The sequence below is a fragment of the Nomascus leucogenys genome, chromosome 16 (genome assembly GCF_006542625.1).
Source record: "Nomascus leucogenys isolate Asia chromosome 16, Asia_NLE_v1, whole genome shotgun sequence".
Lineage (NCBI taxonomy): Eukaryota > Metazoa > Chordata > Mammalia > Primates > Hylobatidae > Nomascus > Nomascus leucogenys.
Genome location: NC_044396.1, coordinates 90,298,873 through 90,319,504, shown reverse-complemented (window position 1 = coordinate 90,319,504; position 20,632 = coordinate 90,298,873). Strand labels below are relative to the sequence as shown.

General features: G+C 43.1%; 1 protein-coding gene across 4 annotated transcripts in view; it reads left to right on the top strand.

The window, feature by feature from the left end:
- Positions 1-20,632, top strand: part of FAM135B (family with sequence similarity 135 member B) — a 364,989-nt gene that overhangs the window by 178,307 nt on the left and 166,050 nt on the right. For all 4 annotated transcript variants that reach the window (XM_030794947.1, XM_012506834.2, XM_030794946.1 and 1 more), the window contains one exon: positions 4,865-4,944. In XM_030794947.1, the coding sequence (XP_030650807.1) occupies positions 4,865-4,944 (80 nt within the window). The remainder of the gene's footprint in view (positions 1-4,864; positions 4,945-20,632) is intronic.

Sequence of the window (20,632 nt, the reverse complement as noted above, 5' to 3'; positions counted from 1 at the left end):
TTTTTCTGTATCTGGCTTATTTCACTTAAGCATAATGTTCTTCAGTTTCATCCATGTTGTTGATAATGGAAGTATCTTCTTTTTTCTTTTAAAGGCTGAATAACATTCCCTTGTTTGTGTGTGTATGTGTGTATGTGTACATTGATATGTATTCCACAGTTTATTCGTTGATCCATTGCTGGGCACTTATGTTGTTTCTGTATCTGGGCTATTGTGACTAATGCCGCAGCGAAGGTGGAGGTGCAGATCACTCCATGAGGTGCTGACTTTGACGTCCTGTTGGTATACACGAGCAGAGGGGTGTCTGGGTCATATGGCAATTTTATTTTTACTTTTTTGAGGAACCTCCATGTTATTTTTCATAATGGCTGTACCAATTTACATTCTCACCAGAAAAGAATACAAGGGTTTTCTTTTCTCCACATTCTCATCAACACTGGTTATTTCTTGTCTTTGTCATGGTAACTATCCTAAAATGTATGAGGTGATATGTTGTTGTGGTTTTGATTTGTGTTTCCCTGATGATTAGTAACACTGAGTACTTTTTCACAAACGTGTTGGTAATTTGAATGTTTTCTTTGGAAAAATGTGCATTCAGGTCCTTTGTCCTTTTAAACTGGATTATTATTATTATTATTATTATTATTATTACTGCTATTGAGTTGCATGATTTTCTTATACATTTTGAATACTAATCCCTTATCAGACATATTGTTTGCAAATATTTTCTTTCGATTGTAAGTGGCCATTTTACCTTGTTCATTTTTCTTGTTTCTCAAGATTGTATTATAGCTGTTTAATATCTTTTGTGGTTCCATACATATTTTAGAACTATTTATTTGTGTAAAAAATGCCCTTGGAATTGTTTTTTTGTTTGTTTGTTTGTTTTTGAGGTAAGGTATCCGCCTGACACCAAGGCTGGAGTGCAGTGTTGTGATTTCAGCTCACTTCCTCTTCAACCTCCTGTGCTCAAGTGATTTTCCCACCTCAGCCCTTCAAGTAACTGAGACTACAGACTACAGGCATCTGCCACCACACCCAGCTTATTTATTTATTTATTTATTTATTTATTTATTTATTTATTTATTGTAGGATGGGGTCTCCATATATTGCCTAGGCTGGGCTCAAGCAATTCTCCAGCCTTGGCCCCCAAAAGTGCTGGGATTAGAGGCATGAGCCACCACACCTGACCTGGCATTTTAATAGAGACCGCACTGATACTCTGTTTTGTGTATGAACATTTGAACATCTGTTCATGAGCTTATTTGCCCTCTGTGTGTCCCCTTTGGTGAAATTTTTCTTGCGTTTGCCCACTTTTTAATTGATGTGTTTGTTTTTACTACTGAGTTCCAAGAGTTCTTTATATATCCTAGATAATAGTCCTTTGTCAGATAGTCAATTCTCAATATTTACAGTCGTATGTTCTGTAAAGTCACTGTGAATACTGAATTAGCAAATGCTGAACCACTGTTCCTGGGGGAAATACAGGGTTAGGTTCCTGTGAGCCTCTGGACACATTTCTGCCAAACTGATCAATACATAATCTTGTTTTATGTGTTTCTGTTTAAAGATACCGCACACTTAATATGTACTGTTGATTCATTACCATTGATGTCAGTCAGCAGCACTATAACTCATAGCTGAGTGAAGCTCATCTAACACACATCCTTTCTCCATGGGGCACATCACAGCATTCCTGCCCTTAGGAACACTAGACAGCCCTTTAGTACTATGCCTGGGGTCCATCTCAAACAGCGGAATCACCAACAAAAAGCACAGAGTACAAAAACATGTGGGAATAAATAAATTCAAAAGGGATACTTGTTTGTAGTATTGCTTAACCTCAGTTGGGCACCTGAGTGTCAGAAGATTCAAACTTTTTACCACTGTGTTCATGTCTGTGAATGACCACAAAGGTGCTGTGAGTGTTGCATTTGGGGCTAAAACAAATTTTATTAAGTAAACAAATTCCCAAATACAGAATACACAGATACTGAGGTCCACTACATGTGATTTGCAACTATTTTTTCCCACATTGTAGCTTGTATCTTAACAGTGTCTTTCATAGCACAAAAGTGTTTAGTTTTAATGAACTAAAATTTATCTGTGGGGTGCAGTGGCTCACACCTGTAATCCCAGCACTTTGGGGAGCTGAGGTGGGAGGATCACTTGAGACCAGGAGTTTGATGCCAGCCTGGGCAACATAGCAAGACCTCATCTCTCAAAATAAACAAGCAAACAAACAAACAAACAAAATTTATTATGTTTTTCTTTTATGGTTCATGTTTTCCATACCAAGTCTAAAAACTCTTTACTTACTTCTGTGTTTAGAATATGTTTTAGGCCAGGCATGGTGGCTCACGCCTGTAATCCCAGCACTTTGGGAGGCCAAGGCAGGTGGATTGCCTGAGGTCAGGAGTTCGAGACCAGCCTGGCCAACATGGTGAAACGCCGTCGCTACTAAAAATAAAAAAAATTAGCCGGGAATGGTGGTGGGTACCTGTGATCCCAGCTACTTGGGAGGCTGAGGCAGGAGAATCACTTGAACCCGGGAGGCGGAAGTTGCAGTGAGCCGAGATCGCACCACTGCACTCCAGCCTGGGTGACAGAGCGAGACTCTGTCTCAAAGAAAGAAAAAATGAATAATTTTAAAATTTTATCTGTTTCCCAATAGTTTTATAGTTTCATATTTTTCATTTAAGTCCACAATCTAGTTTGAGTTATTAATAGTTTCTTTATAAGATATGAAATTAAAGTTGAGGTTTGTTTGTTCGGTAGTGGCTGTTATTTTGTCTATGGATAGCCGATTGCTTCAGGACAACTCATTTTAAAAGGCGATCTCTGCTCCATTGAATTGCGTTTGCACCTTTGTGAAAATCACGTGAGCATGTGTATGCCCTCATTACTGCGGGGTGGTGGGTGGAGGTCCAGGCTCCCTACATGGTCGCCACTTCAACTGAACAGGTGGGGTTCTCTTTGCCATCTGTTAGGGATGGAAGCCTGGCTCCCTGCTGAAGTCCTTCTCTTGGCAAGTTGGGTGGGGATGCAGTGTTTTCATGCAGTCTGGGGATGGCGGGTGTCTAGACTTCCCACTTTGCCTTTGCTGGTGTGGGTGGAGGTGGGCCCACAGTGTTTTCTGTTTCTTGACTGGAGTAGACAGCTGTTGCCTAAAAGTTTTCTGTCTTGCTAGGCTGTTCTCTTCCTGATCCTTCGGCTGGAGGGAGAGGGCTTTTTTCGTATAATTTTCTTGTTGGTGGCTATTAGCTTTTCTGGCTTCTTGGCTTCTCCAGTATCCAGTCTGGGATATATGAGGCAACAGGAAATGCAGAAGCCTCACCAGCATGTCTTTCCTTGGGTCCTGAGGTCCCTAACCTGTCTGCTTTCCTCTCCACCTTGAAGAATCTTAATTTGCTTGTTTTCTATATATGGTTAGTGTTTTTGTTGTGCTTAGTGTGAAAAATAGGGTAAAGTATGTCTGTCTACTTCATCTTTCTGGAAACAGAAGTCATAGCAGGTACTTTTAAAAAATACTCATTTTGGCCGGGCATGGTGGCTCACGCCTGTAATCCCAGCACTTTGGGAGGCTGAGGCAGGTGGATCACGAGGTCAGGAGTTCAAGACCAGACTGACCAACATGGTGAAACCCCGTCTCTACTAAAAATACAAAAATTAGCCAGGTGTGGTGGTGCGTGCCTCTAGTCCCAGCTACATGGGAGGCTGAGGCAGAAGAATTGCTTGAACCCAGGAGGCGGATGTTGTAGTGAGCCGAGATCATACCACTATACGCCTGCCTGGGTGACACAGCAAGATGCCATCTCAATATATATATATTCATTTTACAGATACAGGAACAAGTTCAGAGAAGTTATGTGATGTACTTAACGTCATGCAGCTGGAAATGTGTCACTCATGCTGCAGCTATGAATCCAGCGCCAGTGCCCTTTTCTCTTCATTTTTGTTCATCATTTATACATTAAAAACAAGCATGAGACTGCCAACAGAAACATTCTATGAGTGTATGTGCAGTGCAAGGACGTCAATAGCAGGGTACTCGTCCAGCTATGAGCTCAATGAGCCACAGGAGACTGGTGTGTTCATGGTCCATTTTCCTTATATTTCACTTCGGTTTATTCACATTCCATTTCACAGTGGGTTTCAAATCAGTAAAAGAAGAGAACAATGATGATGCCAGAAATGTCCTCAAGTGCTTACAAGCAAAAAGTCATTAATTGCAAAGCACAGAACTTCAAAAGATGCTTCTGTACTTGGGGCAAAAGACAGCACATTAGAGAGTTAACTGACATCAGGAGAACCTGCACATTGTCCTGAAATGGTGGAATTTGAAAATGGGAGTGCTATGTTAAAATTAAGGAAGGTGAAATACACAGGGAAAAGTGCATTTGGCAACATCCCCAAGAAGAATAACTCAGCAGCTGTGTTACTAAAGGAAGTGGTTTCTGTGTTGCAATATGATAGAAACCCAATTTATAGATGGATTCTCCACCGTGTGTAAATAACCTACTTTCCTATAACAATAACCTTTCTTGACTAAATAAAACCCACACCCCTTAATGAAACTGTGTCACATGACCCATCTCTTTCTTTTCTCTATTCCCATCACCTCCGACCTTGTTCAGTCTTGTGTGATCTCAAGTGAACTCAACTTCCAATCTCCAACACTGCCCCATCACTTCCCTCTCCAACTCTGCTGACAAAATGCATTTCTCATTGATGCCAGATGATTGTGCATGCTGCCAAGAAACTTCCCTGATTTCCTATGGCTTTCAGGATTAATTCTAGGTATTCTTAGAGTCAACATTAAGAAGCCTGATCTTCAGCATCCTGTCCTCTTCTCTTTTCTTAGGTATTACCAGATCCGAGTGACCTTGAAGGTGTCTTCAAGGATCCCCCACAGACTGAGTGCCTCCATCGCTGGGCAGACAGGTGAGCAGAAGAATGGCAATGGGGCACTTGCCCCCAATGGCGAACCTCCCTTTGTCACTGCTGGCCAGGGCACAGCAGAGTGCAAGGCATGTAGACGTACTCAGTCAATCTGTGATGAATGTTGGATGAGCGAATTTTGGAAATGGAAACCAACAGTTGGAGGTGGCCATATGTGTACATTGTGGCAAGGGGAACCTGGCTTAAGAAAAGTACACTTTCCCAGGAACAGCCAGTATTTGGAGGTAAACTGGCTGTCAACTCAGGGAGGACGCCGGTGGGAAATGACATCCAGCAAGTGGGTAAAGAGAAGCCTGTTAAAGGGAACCTGGGAATCAACTAGGTACAGAGGACTGAGTGAGTAGGCAGTGGCGGTGGCACTTACCATACACCGTGAGGGCTCCGAGAGCAGTGCTCCCAGCTTGAGGAGAGGGATTGCCAAGGACAACTCAGATCCTGATCTTGAGAAGGCTGGAGTACAAAGTGGGTAACCAGGGCTCTGAGCAGGTAGTGATCACAGAGTGTTGAGTCAGAAAAAGAGAACTTACCGTGCCAGAAATAAGGACAGACATAATATTAACTAGTAGAGCTATTAGGTGTTTGCATTAGTAAATTTGGGAGAACTGTGTAGACTAGCTAGACCTTAAGAAGAAGGAGAGGCCAGGTGCAGTGGCTCATGCCTGTAATCCCAGCACTTTGGGAGGCCGAGGTGGGCAGATCACCTGAGGTCAGGAGTTTGAGACCGGCCTGGTCAACAGAGCGAAACCCTGCCTATACTAAAAATACAAAAAAATTAGCCAGGCATGGTGGTGGGTACCTGTAATCCCAGCTACCCAGGAGGCTGAGGCAGGAGAATCACTTAAACCTGGGAGGCAGAGGTTGCAGTGAGCCAAGATTGTGCCACTGCACTTCTGCCTGGGTGACAGAGTGGGGTTCCAAAAAAAAAAAGAAGGAGAAAGACTCAAAAGGGTAGGGTAGAGGGTAGGGAGCATTAAAGTAAACAGATAAGACAGAGCTGTGCAAAATCTGTTTAACATTAATTATAAAGTATGAGTAGCTAAGAATGTTGTAGAAATCCAATCCAGTAGAGCTAAGAGTACTGGTCGTAGCTACACTTGATAAAATTCATTTGGATTTTGCAACGTGTTATGGTGAGTGGAATCACATGCAATTGAATACCCACAAGTCAGGAATGTAGATGTGGTGGTCTGCTTAAATTTACGCTGGAAGCTGTCTGGAGGGGGACCTGGTTCCTCAGGCCACATGATAGAACATGAGAAGAGGCCTGTGGTTTCAGAGCAATAGGATAACTCAAGCCTGTGGTTTACAAAAGGAAAGACACTGATGGCCACCGGCTTCTCCCTTGCCTCTGAGCAGAGTAAAAAGCATTAAATAACAGTCAAGTTGCCATATTTCCAAGGTGTTCCTCCTCTTGCCCTCCACTCCTCTCTCCTGGGAAGGAATCAGGAATCTGATAAGTAGGCCACCCATTCCCCTAGGTCCAGTGTAGATCCAGAGTGATTTAAGAATCCAGCAGTTCACTCCTTTCCTATCATCCTGTGCCTCACCCCTTCCCGACCCTACCTTCCAACAGAAGAAGGTCCATGATGTCCACAGAGAGAGCAGGGGATTTGGACCCTGACCTTGCATGAAGCAGTGTCCATATGTGTACATTGGATAATAACATATTGTGACCCCAGATATGTTACTAGCAGCTTCAACTTTAGTTTCCTGAAATATGAGGATAAAAATGCATTCTTCATAGATATTTGTCTTAGAAATTATAAATAAAAAGGACATTTTCTATTTCATAGAGGTTATAAATATACATATGTCAGAACAAGAACTAGCACAAGGTAAGTAGCCAGTTAGCCCTACCTGTGGTCATACCATCAGGGGTTTGAGGGACCCGATCTCAGGGTCAAGTTAAAAGCCTCGGAGAGAGACCTAGAAGTGAAGCAGAAATAACACCACAGCTGACCTGATGAAAGCCATCCCCAGGCTCCTGTCAAGGACTCCGCTTCTTCCTTGTGACTGTGGACAACAGGAGCTTGGGTCCTGTCACCGGATGAGCCATCTTTTGGAGCCGGCAGGCCCCAGATGTGAGGACCAGAGGGCTGCAGGATGCTCAGTGGTTGGCAGAGCCCAGCTAGTAATGGGGGATAATTATGATGAAGTTGGTATGCCTTGAGCTTTGCAGTAGCACACTGTTTAGAACAGAATACTAATACAATGGCCAGCAATAATTTGCAATGAGATTGTGCCCCAGGTGAGGGATGTGCAGAATTTGTATTTCTTCTTCAAGGTGAATTTTCCAATTATACTATTTTTGGTTAGAGGCCGCTGCATTATGAAGCACTCCAAAACTTGTGACTTTTAACAATGGCTTATTCTTTTATAATGTTTTGAGTTAGCCAGCCTAGGCTGGGGACATTTATGCACTACCTTCAGCTGAGATCTCAGCTGAGGATGGAGCAGCCAAGATGCCTTCACTCATCTGTGTCTGACCCCTTGGTTGGAGTGGCTGCGCCAGATAAGGGACAGCTGGGCTTCTGTCTCCAGTTGGGTGGTCAGACTTCTTACATGATAGCTGAGTTCCTCAGAGAGAAAATGAAGAAGATTCCAGGCCACTTAAGGGCTAGATGGAGGCTGGCCCAGGGTTGCTTCCTCCACAGTTCATTGTTCAGGGCAGGTGACAAGGCCAGCCCCAGGGGAACGGAAGTAAGACTCTCGCCGTTCATTGGAAGCACCGTCTGCATGTACAGTAATGGGAGGAAATCTGGCAGTCCTATTTCTGGCCAACTATCCAAACATATTTTCCATTATCTGTATGCATTTCTGAAGGGAAAAAAGAAAAATTTATCTTAAGGCAAAAAAATATAACATATTGGAAGAGAACCAGGAGGAGTGGAAACATTTGGACTTTAAGGATGTCTTTGATACTCAGTACTTGAATGATCTTATTGGAATAAATGATTTCATTTGGCTGTTTTGTTCCATGTATCTCTCTTTTTTTTTTTTTTTTTTACCACAATGGGGATAGTCATACCTTTTGCCTAGGGTTTCAGAGAGGATTTGAGAGTATGATGGTAAACCCCCTAGCATAGTGCTTAATACAAAATGGGAAAAATAAAATGCAGCTGTTATTATTAATATTATCAGTTAATATAAAGTCTTACCATGCATTCAACGGAAGCTTGCAGATGGAGCCAACAGAAGTGTTCCTAAGGCAAAGGTGACAGAAGGGATGTTTAAACGGGTGATTTGATGTAAGTGAGACAGAGGGCCCTCATAGCATGGGTGAAGGGGTGCTCTATGAGTCCGTTTTCATGCTCTGATAAAGACATACCCAAGACTGGGCAATTTACATAATAAAAAGGTTTAATTGGACTTATAGTTCTGCATGGGTGGGGAAACCTCACAATCACCAGGGAAGGCAAGAAGGAACAAGTCACATCTTACATGGATGGCAGCGGGCAAAGAGAGACAGTGTTTGTATAGGAGAACTCCTCTTTTTAAAACCGTCAGATCTCATGAGATTTATTCACTATCACAATAACAGCATGGGAAATACTTGCCTCCATGATTCAATTACCTCCCACTGGGTCCCTCCCACAACTTGTGGGAATTCAAGATGAGATTTGGGTGGGGACATAGCAAAACCATGTCAGGTGCCAAGGTTAAACAGGAGGGATGTTGCTGAACATTCAGTGTGAAGGTAAGATGGGAAGATGGACACTGATAGATGATAAGAGAGTGGGATACAGGAATGGCTGGGACAACCAGCTCAGGACCAAGACTGTGACCGGCAGCATTTGCTAATCTCTGTTTCCACAATGGCCTTAAAGAATGGTACAGCCTGTGGCCGGGTGCGGTGGCTCACACCTGTAATCCCAGCACTTTGGGAGGCCGAGGCAGGCAGATCACCTGAGGTCAGGAGTTCAGGACCAGCCTGGCCAACATGGCAAAACCCCATCTCTACTAAAAATACAAACAATTAGCCAGGCGTGGTGGCACACGCCTGTAGTCCCGGCTACTCGGGGGACTGAGACGGGAGAATTGCTTGAACCTGGGAGGCAGAGGCTGCAGTGAGCAGAGATCATGCCACTGCTCTCCAGCCTGGGCGACAGAGTGAGACTCTGTCTCAAAAAAAAAAAAAAAAAAGAATGATAGACTGTGACAGGCTTTTTGTATTATTGCTGCATTCCTGTGGACCCTTAGAGAGATGAGGTCTAAACATTCAAGGGAAAGCCAGGTTGTACAGTCTCATCTGATAGTTTCTTTTTCTTTCTTTCTTTTTTTTTTTTTTTTTCTGAGAGGGAGTCTTGCTCAGTCTCCCAGGCTGGAGTGTAGTGGTGCAATCTCGGCTCACCACAACCTCCACCTTTCGGGTTCAAATGATTCTCCTGCCTCAGCCTCCCGAGTGGCTGGGATTACAGGTGTATGCCACCATGCCTGGCTAATTTTCATATTTTTAGTAGAGATGGGGTTTTTACCATGTTGGCCAGGCTGCTCTTGCACTCCTGACCTCAAGTGATCTGCCCACCTTGGCCTCCCAAAGTACTGGGATTACAGGAGTGAGCCACCATGCCTGGCCTCATCTAATAGTTCCTAAGAGAAGGCCTGCCAATAGGATGTGGCTTGCCAACAGCTAGTTATGCAGATAGAACAGAACATAAATTTTTCTTAGTAAAAGTGTGATGGGGATTTTCAGAAACTTCATTGTGTGTCTCAGTACTCAAATTGAATGCTACTTTCACTATTCTTTGTAGTAATCATAAGACATAACATATACACACACAAACATATATGCATATGTATACATATACATGCCTGTGTGGATATAATTTCAAGTGGTCTTCCTATACATATAAATGTCTATACATATAAATATATACTTGTATATATATGTGCATATGTATAACTGATTTGGTCTATCTTAATTCTAACATACTCACTTATTATACTTGTCAATCCAGCATATGACATTTGGATCAAAACTGATATTTATCTGAGTTCAACAAATTTTTCAGATGCCTCCTACAAGCCAGAAAGTGTACTATGCCCTGAGAAATACAAAGATGAATGATAATTAATTGAATGTGAGAGTTCAGGTATTCCAGGAAGATAAAACAGATTTAAGACATTTTAAAATGTAATGGTGCTTTCTTCAAAGGCTTGCTTATGTTTTGCGGGTCTCAGATTTGTTTTTTTCTTTTGAGTTCAGGGTTACAAAGTAATTGATATGTCCACGTCTGTATGAACAGATGTTAAATATACTTAGCCTTGGCTCTTTTCTTCCACCAAAATGTTGCTATTTAATAGATTCTGCAGTCTCTTCCTACCTAGAGATGTTATTTTTTTCCCTTAGGGGGCTGATCAGTTGAATCACACTTGGGAGAGGGGTCTGTTCAAGTCGAGTGAGGCTGCAGTAAATGATTAGGCACAAAACAGGCATCTGCTAGTCATTGCTCATCAAAGCAAGAGAAAAGATAGCACAGTAAATTGTGGAAATGTATAAAAATTGCCATGATTAGTTTTTGTAATGTTTTGAGAGGTAATTTCCATTTCCATTAAGTAGAGGCATTTAAGAGTTTTACCATGTAGAGGGCGGGGGACAGACATTTATTCTTCAAATGAATCAATCTAATTTATTTTCAGGGTCCATTAAAGCACCTAAATATCAAATATGTCTGTTTTCATGGAGAATTCTAAGCAGGTAAAACACCGCAGCCCCCAGGCTCTAAGTACCAGCCTGGGGCCACAGAAGAGCCTACCCAGGGCCGGCAGGGTGGGCGGCAGAGTGGGTGGCAGGGTGAGTGGCAGAGTGGGCTTCCTGATTAAGCAAAGCACTTAAAAGGGGGCTCTTCCATCTTTTCGGCTTCCAGGCGGGTCACAGCAGTCAGCTCAGAAACGCCAGGCCCAGGGACCCTTTCCTTCCACTCTGAGAAGGCCAGGAATCTGCTCTGCCAGGGGCTTGGGTGACCACCCCACTTCCTTTGGGCCAAACCAGCATTGTCGCTCTATCCTTTGTCCTTGAGATTGTGCCATGATACCTGCTGGCTAACTAGGGCCCTCCTTCAGGAGCTTCCATCAATCTCCATGCAGTCATGTGCCTTGACTCGTCTCAACTCCCGTCTTTGCAGTTCCTTCAACTTTGAATGCCTACCCTTTGCTTTTTCTTTCTTTCCTGCCTCTCCTCCCAATGGACTTACAGAAAGAATGCATGCAGCTTTCAACGACCAGGTGGTCTAAGGGCAGTCTCCTGCCCCTGTCAGAATTAATAGTTACTCAACTGAACGTCCTTCGCACAAGCTATAGGCATGCAGCACGTAGCCCCTTCCGCACCCCACCTGCATTTCTGTGCTTCTACCCTATTTTAATGTGTTTCCAGTCCCCAGAACCTGGGGCTTCCCTGTGGAGGACCACTCCCAGACAACAGGAAGCATTTTGTCCAATAATTAAACTTTCCTGGGAGTTTGAATCCCATCATCCCCCATCCTCACCCCAACCCTTGCTGTGAACAAATGGCTACTAACACAGGGTCATGGAAACCCAGCTCCTTTGTCTCCGGGTGGGAGGTAAGGCTCACTCCCAAGTTGCCTGGCAATCAGGCTGACGCACCCTTCTCAGGACCCCTGAAATGTACCCAGGCCTGTCTTCCTCTCTTTCCCTACCCTGGTTCTCCACTCCCCATCTGGGTCTCACTGACTGCACACCCATCATAAGTTATTTGACAACACATCGTTGTCTGCTGCTTTAGCATCTGTGTCCAGAAGCTGCTAGAAATAGTAGAGCAATTAGGAAGTAGGGTTTGAAGCTGGCCAAACCTCAGTCCACCCAGGTTCTTGTGGCCCTGAACCAGTAGCTTCTGTGCCACTCTTTAGCTCTCTATAAATGGGAACAGCAATGATAGGAATGACCCTGTAGAAATGTTTGAAGGATCAGTGCAGGTAACATACGTGGGTACTTGATAGATTCTCTGTCCTGTTGGGAGCCCACATATGCATGGATTCTCATGCACAGGTGCACGCACCAGGACACCACAGCCTTGCACCACCCCCTGCCACATCTGGCAGGAATAATCTCTTAGAAATCACATTTGTTGTGATTTCTTTTTTTTTTTAATTGGGATTAGCACAGTGGCTACTTCTTTATTTTTTTATTTTACTCTAAGTTCTGGGATACATGTGCAGAGAGTGCAGGTTTGTTACATAGGCATACATGGGCCATGGTGGTTTGCCGCACCTACCAACCCATCTCCAGGTTTTAAGCCCTGCATACATTAGGTATTTATCCTAATGCTCTCCCTCCCCTTGCTCCCTGCCACCTGACAGGCCCCGGTGTGTGATGTTCCCCTCCCTGTGTCCATGTGTTCTCATTGTTCAACTCCCACTTATGAGTGAGAGCATGCAGTGTTTGGTTTTCTGTTCCTGTGTTAGTTTCCCGAGAATGATGGCTTCCAGCTTCAACCATGATCCTGCAAAGGGCATGAACTCATTCTTTTTTATGGCTACATAATATTCCATGGTGTATATGTGCATCATTTTCTTTATCCAGTCTATCATTGATGGGCATTTTGGTCGGTTCCAAGTCTTTGCTATTGTAAATAGTGCTGCGATAAACATACATGTGCATGTGTCTTTATAGTAGAATAATTTATAATCCTTTGGATATATACCCAGTAATGGGATTGCTGGGTCAAATGGTATTTCTGGTTCTAGATCCTTAAGGAATTGCCACACTGTCTTCCACAATGGTTGAACTAATTTACACTCCTACCAACAGTGTAAAAGCGTTCCTATTTCTCCACAACCTCTCCAGCATCTGCTGTTTCCTGACTTTTTAATAATCGCCATTCTAACTGGCATGTTTTGTGATTTCTGTTAAGATACTTACCCAGCATAAAATTCTACTTTTGAAAGTTTGCTGTGTATGAGGCGCTGTTGACAGCAAGCTTGGTGGCTGGCGTTACTTTCATGGGGCCCAAAGACCAGGGTGTGGACAGAGATTGTGTGTCAATTACAACGTGAGTGATGTGGGCTTGGGAGGGGAGGCCCCAGGGACTCAGGGCTCAGTGGGGCCTCCTTGGCAAGGTGCCCTCTTTTGTGAGGCACACCTGACTTCTGATGTCCTGATTTCTGGTGCAGGTCATCAAGGCAAATCTTCATCTGCTCAGAAATGAGGTGGGTCCCCCCAGCAGATCTTTATGACTTTGGCTCACTTGGAGTCAACGGCCCTGCCCTGCATTCGTTCCCTAGTGGGTAAGGCTCCAGGGTCCCCTGGTTAGCTTAACTACCTTCTTCTTGCTCAGGCAGTGGCGTTAACAGCTGCTGCATGGGAAACTTCACCCAGTACAATGAGTTTTAAGCAAACAAATCTAGGGATGAGGGACAAGTAGAGGGCCCCAGAAGCATGCATCCAGAGATGCAGCACAAGGCTTCAGAGTGGCTTGCCTTGTGGGTGGAAGGGAGAGCCTTGTGGGTGGAAGAGTGCCACTTACACAGATTGTAGAATCAGAAGCCTGGGCCCGCACTCACGCTGGATGACCTCAGACTCCCCACTCACCTCCCTGGAATCCATTTTTCTTCTCTGTAAAATGGGAATATTAATAATTAATAATAATAACACTTCCTTCATGTGGTTTTTATGAGAATTAAACATGTCACACTGAAAAGGGAGTCCGACATGATGAACGCTCATCAACACTGGCTACTTTAGTTTCATAACAGAAGGTGGGGGAAGTTGCATGGACTGGAATGTTAGTCCTGACGGAGTTTTACTTGTTCAAAGTTTCTTGAGGGCCTCCTGTGTGCCAGGCACTGGTCCAGAGCTCTCTCTGAACCCTGAGATGCCCAGCTGCGATGTTGTCTTCCACAGCACGGAACTTTTCTTGTACCGAAGGTTTCAAGCAGGGGTTCAGCATGGTATGAGGCCATGCACAATGAAAAGGGCGTTATAAAATTGTGTGCATCTATTTGGAGTCATCCAGGGCTTTTTAACATGAGAAAGCTTTTTTGTTCTTTTGATACTTAGAGATATAAGTTAATCTTTCATGAGGAAGGTGATGCTAAGATGCACACTCCAAGTTGCTGGCACCATGTTGCTTTCTTCAATGCTGGCCGGCTGGTGCCTAGCAGAGGGCCTGGGGCAGAGTAGGCATCTCATGCGTGTTTGTTGAATGAGTGGATAAAAAGCCACATCTGAAGACAGAGCTCGGAGCAAAGAACAAAAGGAAGTGGAAAGCTGAATATCATGCAGTTAGAAAAAAAAAAGAAAATTGAGCTCTTGAAGGCTAGGCAAAATAGGCTGTTTTGGAAGAAAAAGTATCAGTGGAAAACTATGCTGTTTGGAGTTCTCATAGTCAGTAAACTGTTATTTACATAAAAAAAAATCCTGATTATTTGGAGAAAACAAAGTAACCAAAAGAGGCAAGACAACCGCTTTCTGTTTTGGTCAGAAGGTTTCTGATAGACTAAGAATGAAGTATGATGCCTGGCATTTGAGTTATCCTCATGGAAAATATTTAGGATCAGTGTGGGGAGAACTGTTCTGTACCCCCTCAAACCAGAGCACGTGGGTCCACATCGCATAGCCCAGAGTTCCTCAATGTGCAGCCCAAGGTCCTGACTCACAGAATCCCATGGGCATTTGCTAAGGTCAGTTTCTTGACCCTGACTCCCAGATCTCCTAAGTCAAACTTTAAAATAAAATGAGGCCGGGTGCAGTGGCTCATGCCTTAATCTCAGCACTTTGGGAGGCCGAGGTGGGCAGATCACAAAGTCAAGAGATCGAGACCATCCTGGACAACATGGTGAAACCCCGCCGCTACTAAAAATACAAAAAATTAGCTGGGTGTGTTGGTGCATGCCTGTAGTCCCAGCTACTCGGGAGGCTGAGGCAGGAGAATCGCTTGAACCCAGGAGGTGGAGGTTACAGTGAGCTGAGATAGTGCCACTGCACTCTACCCTGGCAACAGAGCGAGACTCAGTCTCTAAAAAAAAAAAAAAAAGTGAAATAAAATGGCATGGGGAGAAAATATTGAAGAGGAAATTCACATGGGGCTGCACAAGATAAATTCTTTGCTCTCCTAGAACCTTGGAATTCTAAAATTGTAGCTAATAGGTTGATACTAATGATGGATAATTACATGATTTAGTCTTTTCTCCTTGGTGGCTTAACAGTTGTAAGAAGAAATTCTGTAGTCTTCATGCTTTAAATGTGAAAGCCACATCTTTGAGGACCTTTGCAGCAGAGGACTTTGATTCTTGACCTGCTCACAGATGCATTTTCACTGGGTGCCGGTGGAAAGCACTGTAATCATGAAAAGAAATCGATTTTATTTCTGAGCTCGGGAGGCTGTTAGGCAAATGGAATAGTGGTTGCCATAAACGGCAGGAGGGCAGTCTCCAGGTTCTGCTGAATATATACCTTGGCTAGGCCACAGGCTCGTCTTTAACCATGAGTATTAACTTGTGGATTTTTTTTTTTAATTATTCCCAAGGAACACACAGTGGAAGGGACACAGGTATCAGGACCTCTGAAATGCGAAGTGAGAAAGGGGAGTGTTCTCAGGGTAACAGTCCTGCTCACAGAGATTCCATACACCCCACACTGGGTCCCTTAGAGCCATTTCAAAAATAGTGCCTGTAATCCCAGCTACTCGGGAGGCTGAAGCACAGGAATCACTTGAACCTGGGATGTGGAGGCTGCAGTGAGCCGAGATCTTGCCACCGCACTCCAGCCTGGGCGATAGAGCGAGATTCCGTCTCAAATAAATAAATAAATAAATAAATAAATACCACTCTCACTTTTGGTGATCCCACTTCCTAGCAATTATATTAAAATATACCAATTTTAATTATATTAAAATTTCCCACGAATGAATCAGATAAATATGTATTATTTTTCTACAACACGTGTTTTTAAAATTAGTTACCTCCTGATAACTAACTCTTTATTCATAAGCATTTGTGATTTTTCTGCATACTCAAGAAATGTTACAAAGTAAGAAAATCTACCTGCAAGGTCTCTGCAAATGCACTGACATTTTCATAAAGACTCATTGGACCAATGGACTATCATTTTGAGGAAATTCAATTAAGCATTATTAATTTTGACTCTGCAGCTTAATTTTTGTATTTGGATCGTGTGTGTGTGTGTGTGTGTATGTGTATGTATACATGCATGTGTATCTCAACCGTTCCCTAAGACACTGGGCAGCTTGCAGACTCCAAGTAGCCTGCCTTTGGCAGCCAAGGCAAAAGCAAATAAAATGGTGAGGCCTGGTGAGTGGGTGTCAGTTCTGGTGGAGTTGGGTCCATCTCTGCTGGGCTCATTGTTGTTTGGGAGGGGGTTCATCTGCATAATAAAAACATGAAATTTTCTCTTTCCTCATTTAAGAATTACTTTTCATGATAGTGGATGAATTGGGCCTTCTTTGATAGGCAACAGATAGTCAAGGATTATTAGGAGGTAACTAATTTTGAAAACACATGTTGTAGAAAATAATACATATTTCCCTGACTCATTTGTGGGAAATTTTAATATAATTAAAATTGGTATATTTTAATACAATTGCTAGGAAGTGGGATCACCAAAAGAGTGTTTGTTTATTTATTTATTTATTTATTTATTTATTTATTTATTTATTTTGAGACTGAATCTCAATCGCCCAGGCTGGAGTGCGGTGGTGCGATCTCGGCTCACTGCAACCTCCGCATCCCGGGTTCAAGTGATTCTTGTGCCTCAGCCTCCCAAGTAGCTGGGATTACAGGTGCCATTTTTGAAACGGCTCTGAGGGACCCAGTGTGGGGTATATAGCATCTCTGTGAGCAGGACTATTACCCTGAGAACACTCCCCTTTCTCATTTTGCATTTCAGAAGTCCTGATACCTGTGTCCCTTCCACTGTGTGTTCCTTGGGAGTAATTTTTAAAAAATCCACAAGTTAATACTGATGGTTGAAAATGAGCCTGTGGCCTAGCCAAGGCATAATAAGAGGTGGGGTCAGGGTTCTAACTCAGACCGTCTGGCTTGTCACTGTTATATTATTGTATCCTGTAAACCATGGGGAAAAAAATCCAAACTTCTTAGCAGGTCCTGGTTCGCTTGGGGTCATCTCGTCGCTGAGTTCCTCTTACATTCATCTTCCAACCCTCTTCCCTGTCACTCTTATTCATTCTCGAATGCACCAAGTTCATTCCCAATGCAGAGCTTCTGAACTTGGGTTTGTTTTTGTCTGGCACTTGGTGATTTCTCTCCCAATCTTTGTCTAGCTTGTTTCCTTAATTAATTCAGGTCTTTGCTCAAATGTCACCTTCTGAGAGAGGAATTCTTGCCCAGTTTTTTCTTTGAATAGATTCTCTGTGTCACTTGTTGATACACGAGTCCTTACTCTTTTTTTCTTTAGGTGATTTCAGTTAATTTATTATATATATGGGCTTAGTTATTTTTCGTCTGCATCTCCTCTTGAATTTAATAATAATGTTACTTTCAGCAGATCACTACTACTGAGTGGTGTTTACATGCCAGGAGTTATTTGTAATACTTCATATGTATGCTGTACTTAACTCATCACATCTTCCCTATGTGATAAGTTATATAAATAGGTCCCTGTTTTGCAGAAGGGGAAATTTAGGCATAGAGAAACCCATTGACTTGCCCAAGGCTCCCCAAGTATTAAGTCATGGAGGCAGGATTCAAGTCCAGATGGTCCAGCTCCCGGGTCTGGACAAGTGTTGTTTGTTCCCTTCTGTGCCCGTGGTGTTGGGAACAGGACCTGTGGCAAGCATCTGCTGAAGGTGGGAATCAGCTTTGTTGATAAATGTCCCTGCCATGCAGCTGGCCCAGCAAGAGGGACCTGAGCTTCATCCTGACCCCCTTATCCACCCTCACTTCTGCCTCTAATCAAAATTTTAAGTCCTATCCATCAGAGCTGTCTCTTCCTTCTCAGATGTTCAGCTTCCTCTTGTGCCCTTGGCACTGCCTGATGCAGAACCAGATTCTTTCCTTTGCTCAGCATCGTCACTAGCCTCCTTCTCTTCATGCTCCCAGCTCTCATTGGATGTTCACACTGATGCAGCAGTGACAAGATTAGACTTTTAGGGGTCTCTCAGACAGTGTTCCACGGACTGGCCTCTAGGTTAACTAAACACATGTTATTTCAGTTGCTTTTCTTAAATATGTTACATGTTTTAAAAAATGCAATGAATGAAATGTTTGTCTTATTATTTTAGTAAATATTTATACAGTGAAGACCTATTTTAGGAATATAACTTCCAGTGTCTGGGTTCAAATCCTGGCTCCACCTCTAAAATGGTGAGATTTTGGGCAAGCGCCCAGTGCCTCAGTTTCTACATATGAGCATGATAGCAGGAGTAGACCCTGTCTCGCAGGGTCATGTTGCAGATTTACTTAGGTCATGCAAGCCCTTGTCACGGAAGTATATTCAAATGGCAGCTGCTCTGCCCCTCCTTCTCACCATCGTTGACTTGTGCTATATTTCTTAACTGTTTTTGTGTAGACTTCCTTTCTTCCCATATTTCAACTCTGTGGCATTGAGGGAGTGACTTAGCAGATGCATACGTCTGATCACATGACATGATGCAAGCAGACATGCCCCTCCATAGCATCTATACGTGAGGGGCCCAGATGCCAGGCCTGGCTGGGTCACATCCGCTCAGCACAGAGTTGTGCAATGACATGAGAACAGATGGCATCCCAGGTCATGACAAATTGGGCTATGTGTGATTTCATGCTTACCCTGAGCTCCCCATACCTCTCATTTGGCTTTAGTATTCATGAGGAAGAGAGTGCGAACATTTGCTAGATAAAGTAACAAGACTTTGAAACAATAATTGATCCCAAATTCTTATTTTAAAAAATCAATCTTAGAGTTTTTGAATAATAGCAAGAGAAATAGTTACCATGGGGGATAAAAATGAATAGCAGAACCAAAGATTTTGAAAAGGGATGGGATGAATCAAATATATATCACACAAAATACATAGGCACCAACAATGATGCTTGTAGATGTTAAGTATACTATATCTTATGCTGTCAGAAAAATAAAAAACTGCTTGTCTAAGGAATAGCTTCATGGTTTCATTGATTTTCTTCAGCAAATGCTACCCATTTGGACCATATAAACTAAATTATTTTCATAAAATTATGTTCGTCTGTTTTACAGATTAGAATTCCATGTAAGATTGAGTTGGGGGGCTGGGAAAGAAGGAGCTCCATTGCCTAAAAATAATTCAATATAATAAAATGCATAAACGGCCCAGCATCGGAGACTCAGCTGGTTCGTTGGAAGATCTGAACTGACGTTAATTCATGTGGAGTCACCAGCAGATACACAGAGGTTAAAGCCAGACGTGAGGATAAGTTTGAAGGTGGAGATTCTGTGAAATTTGAAAGGAAGCCAGCCGAGGCCTTCTGAGGCCATGTGAACATTCAGGGGTGGGCAGATAAAAACAAGTTGATGCACTCATAGGTGGGAATTGAACAATGAGAACTCATGGACACAGGAAGGGGAACATCACACTCCGGGGACTGTTGTGGGGTGGGGGGAGGGGGAGGGACAGCATTAGGAGATACACCTAATGCTAAATGACGAGTTAATGGGTGCAGGAAATCAACATGGCACATGGATACATATGTAACAAACCTGCACATTGTGCACATGTACCCTAAAACCCTAAAGTATAATAAAAAAAAAAAAAAAAAAAAAAAAAAAAAAAAGAAAATTTAAAAAAAAAAAAAAAAAAAAAAAACCAAAAAAAAAAAACAAGTTGATGAGGATGCCTGAGGAGGAATAGCCAGAGAATTCAGAGAAAAAGACAAGAACCAGAGGATTTCAAAGAAGTCACAGTCCACATTGAAAAAAGCTATAGAGAGGCATTTGATAGAGACTAAAAAGCATTCATTAGCAGCAAATATCTGAGCCTTATTTTCAAGGTCTCTGAAATAAAACTTCTCAAATCATCCCGGATGCATGCCTTCACTCAGGCTGGGCTGCTTTCTGTTTCTTTCAGGTAGAGGCTGCCTTTGCTTGTTCTGTGACACCTGCCAAATGTGCTTTTGCCCCTCAATTTTTTTATTTATTTCCTACCAGATCATCAAATTCTGCAGCTCAATTTTCCACTCCCACTTACACAAAGCCTTTTATCTTCCAGGCAGGAATACTCTTGCTTTAAAAGACATAATCTTTTCTTAATATTTCATCGGAACATTCCTTATGATGCTTTCTGCTTCCTAACCATGGGTTTGTGCAGACCACAGATTGGGCATCTCCACTAATGTACACTGAGAAGACAGGATGCTTGCATATGTCTCCTTCTGTCTCCCCTCTGCTTTGCCTCCTCACGCCTTCATTTCCTTCAGAACTCTGCCCACAGGCTACTGCCTGCAGAAAGTATCCCTTGGCCTGGCTGGCAATCAGGACTTTAAGTGTGCGTGTATTTGTGTAAAAAAATATCCAATTCCTCCCTTGGCCCCTGTAGATTCAAACTCAGTGAAGGCAGGGACTATGTTTTTATTTCTCTCTCTTCCCAACACAGGATCCAGTATCCAAAGCCTGGTATTCATCACGGCCGGCACCCATATTCTGTAGATAAGGAGACGTTGGCTCTCTACAAAGTTGTAGCACAAAAGAATCAATGTCAAAGTCACCAAGAGAACCAGCATGA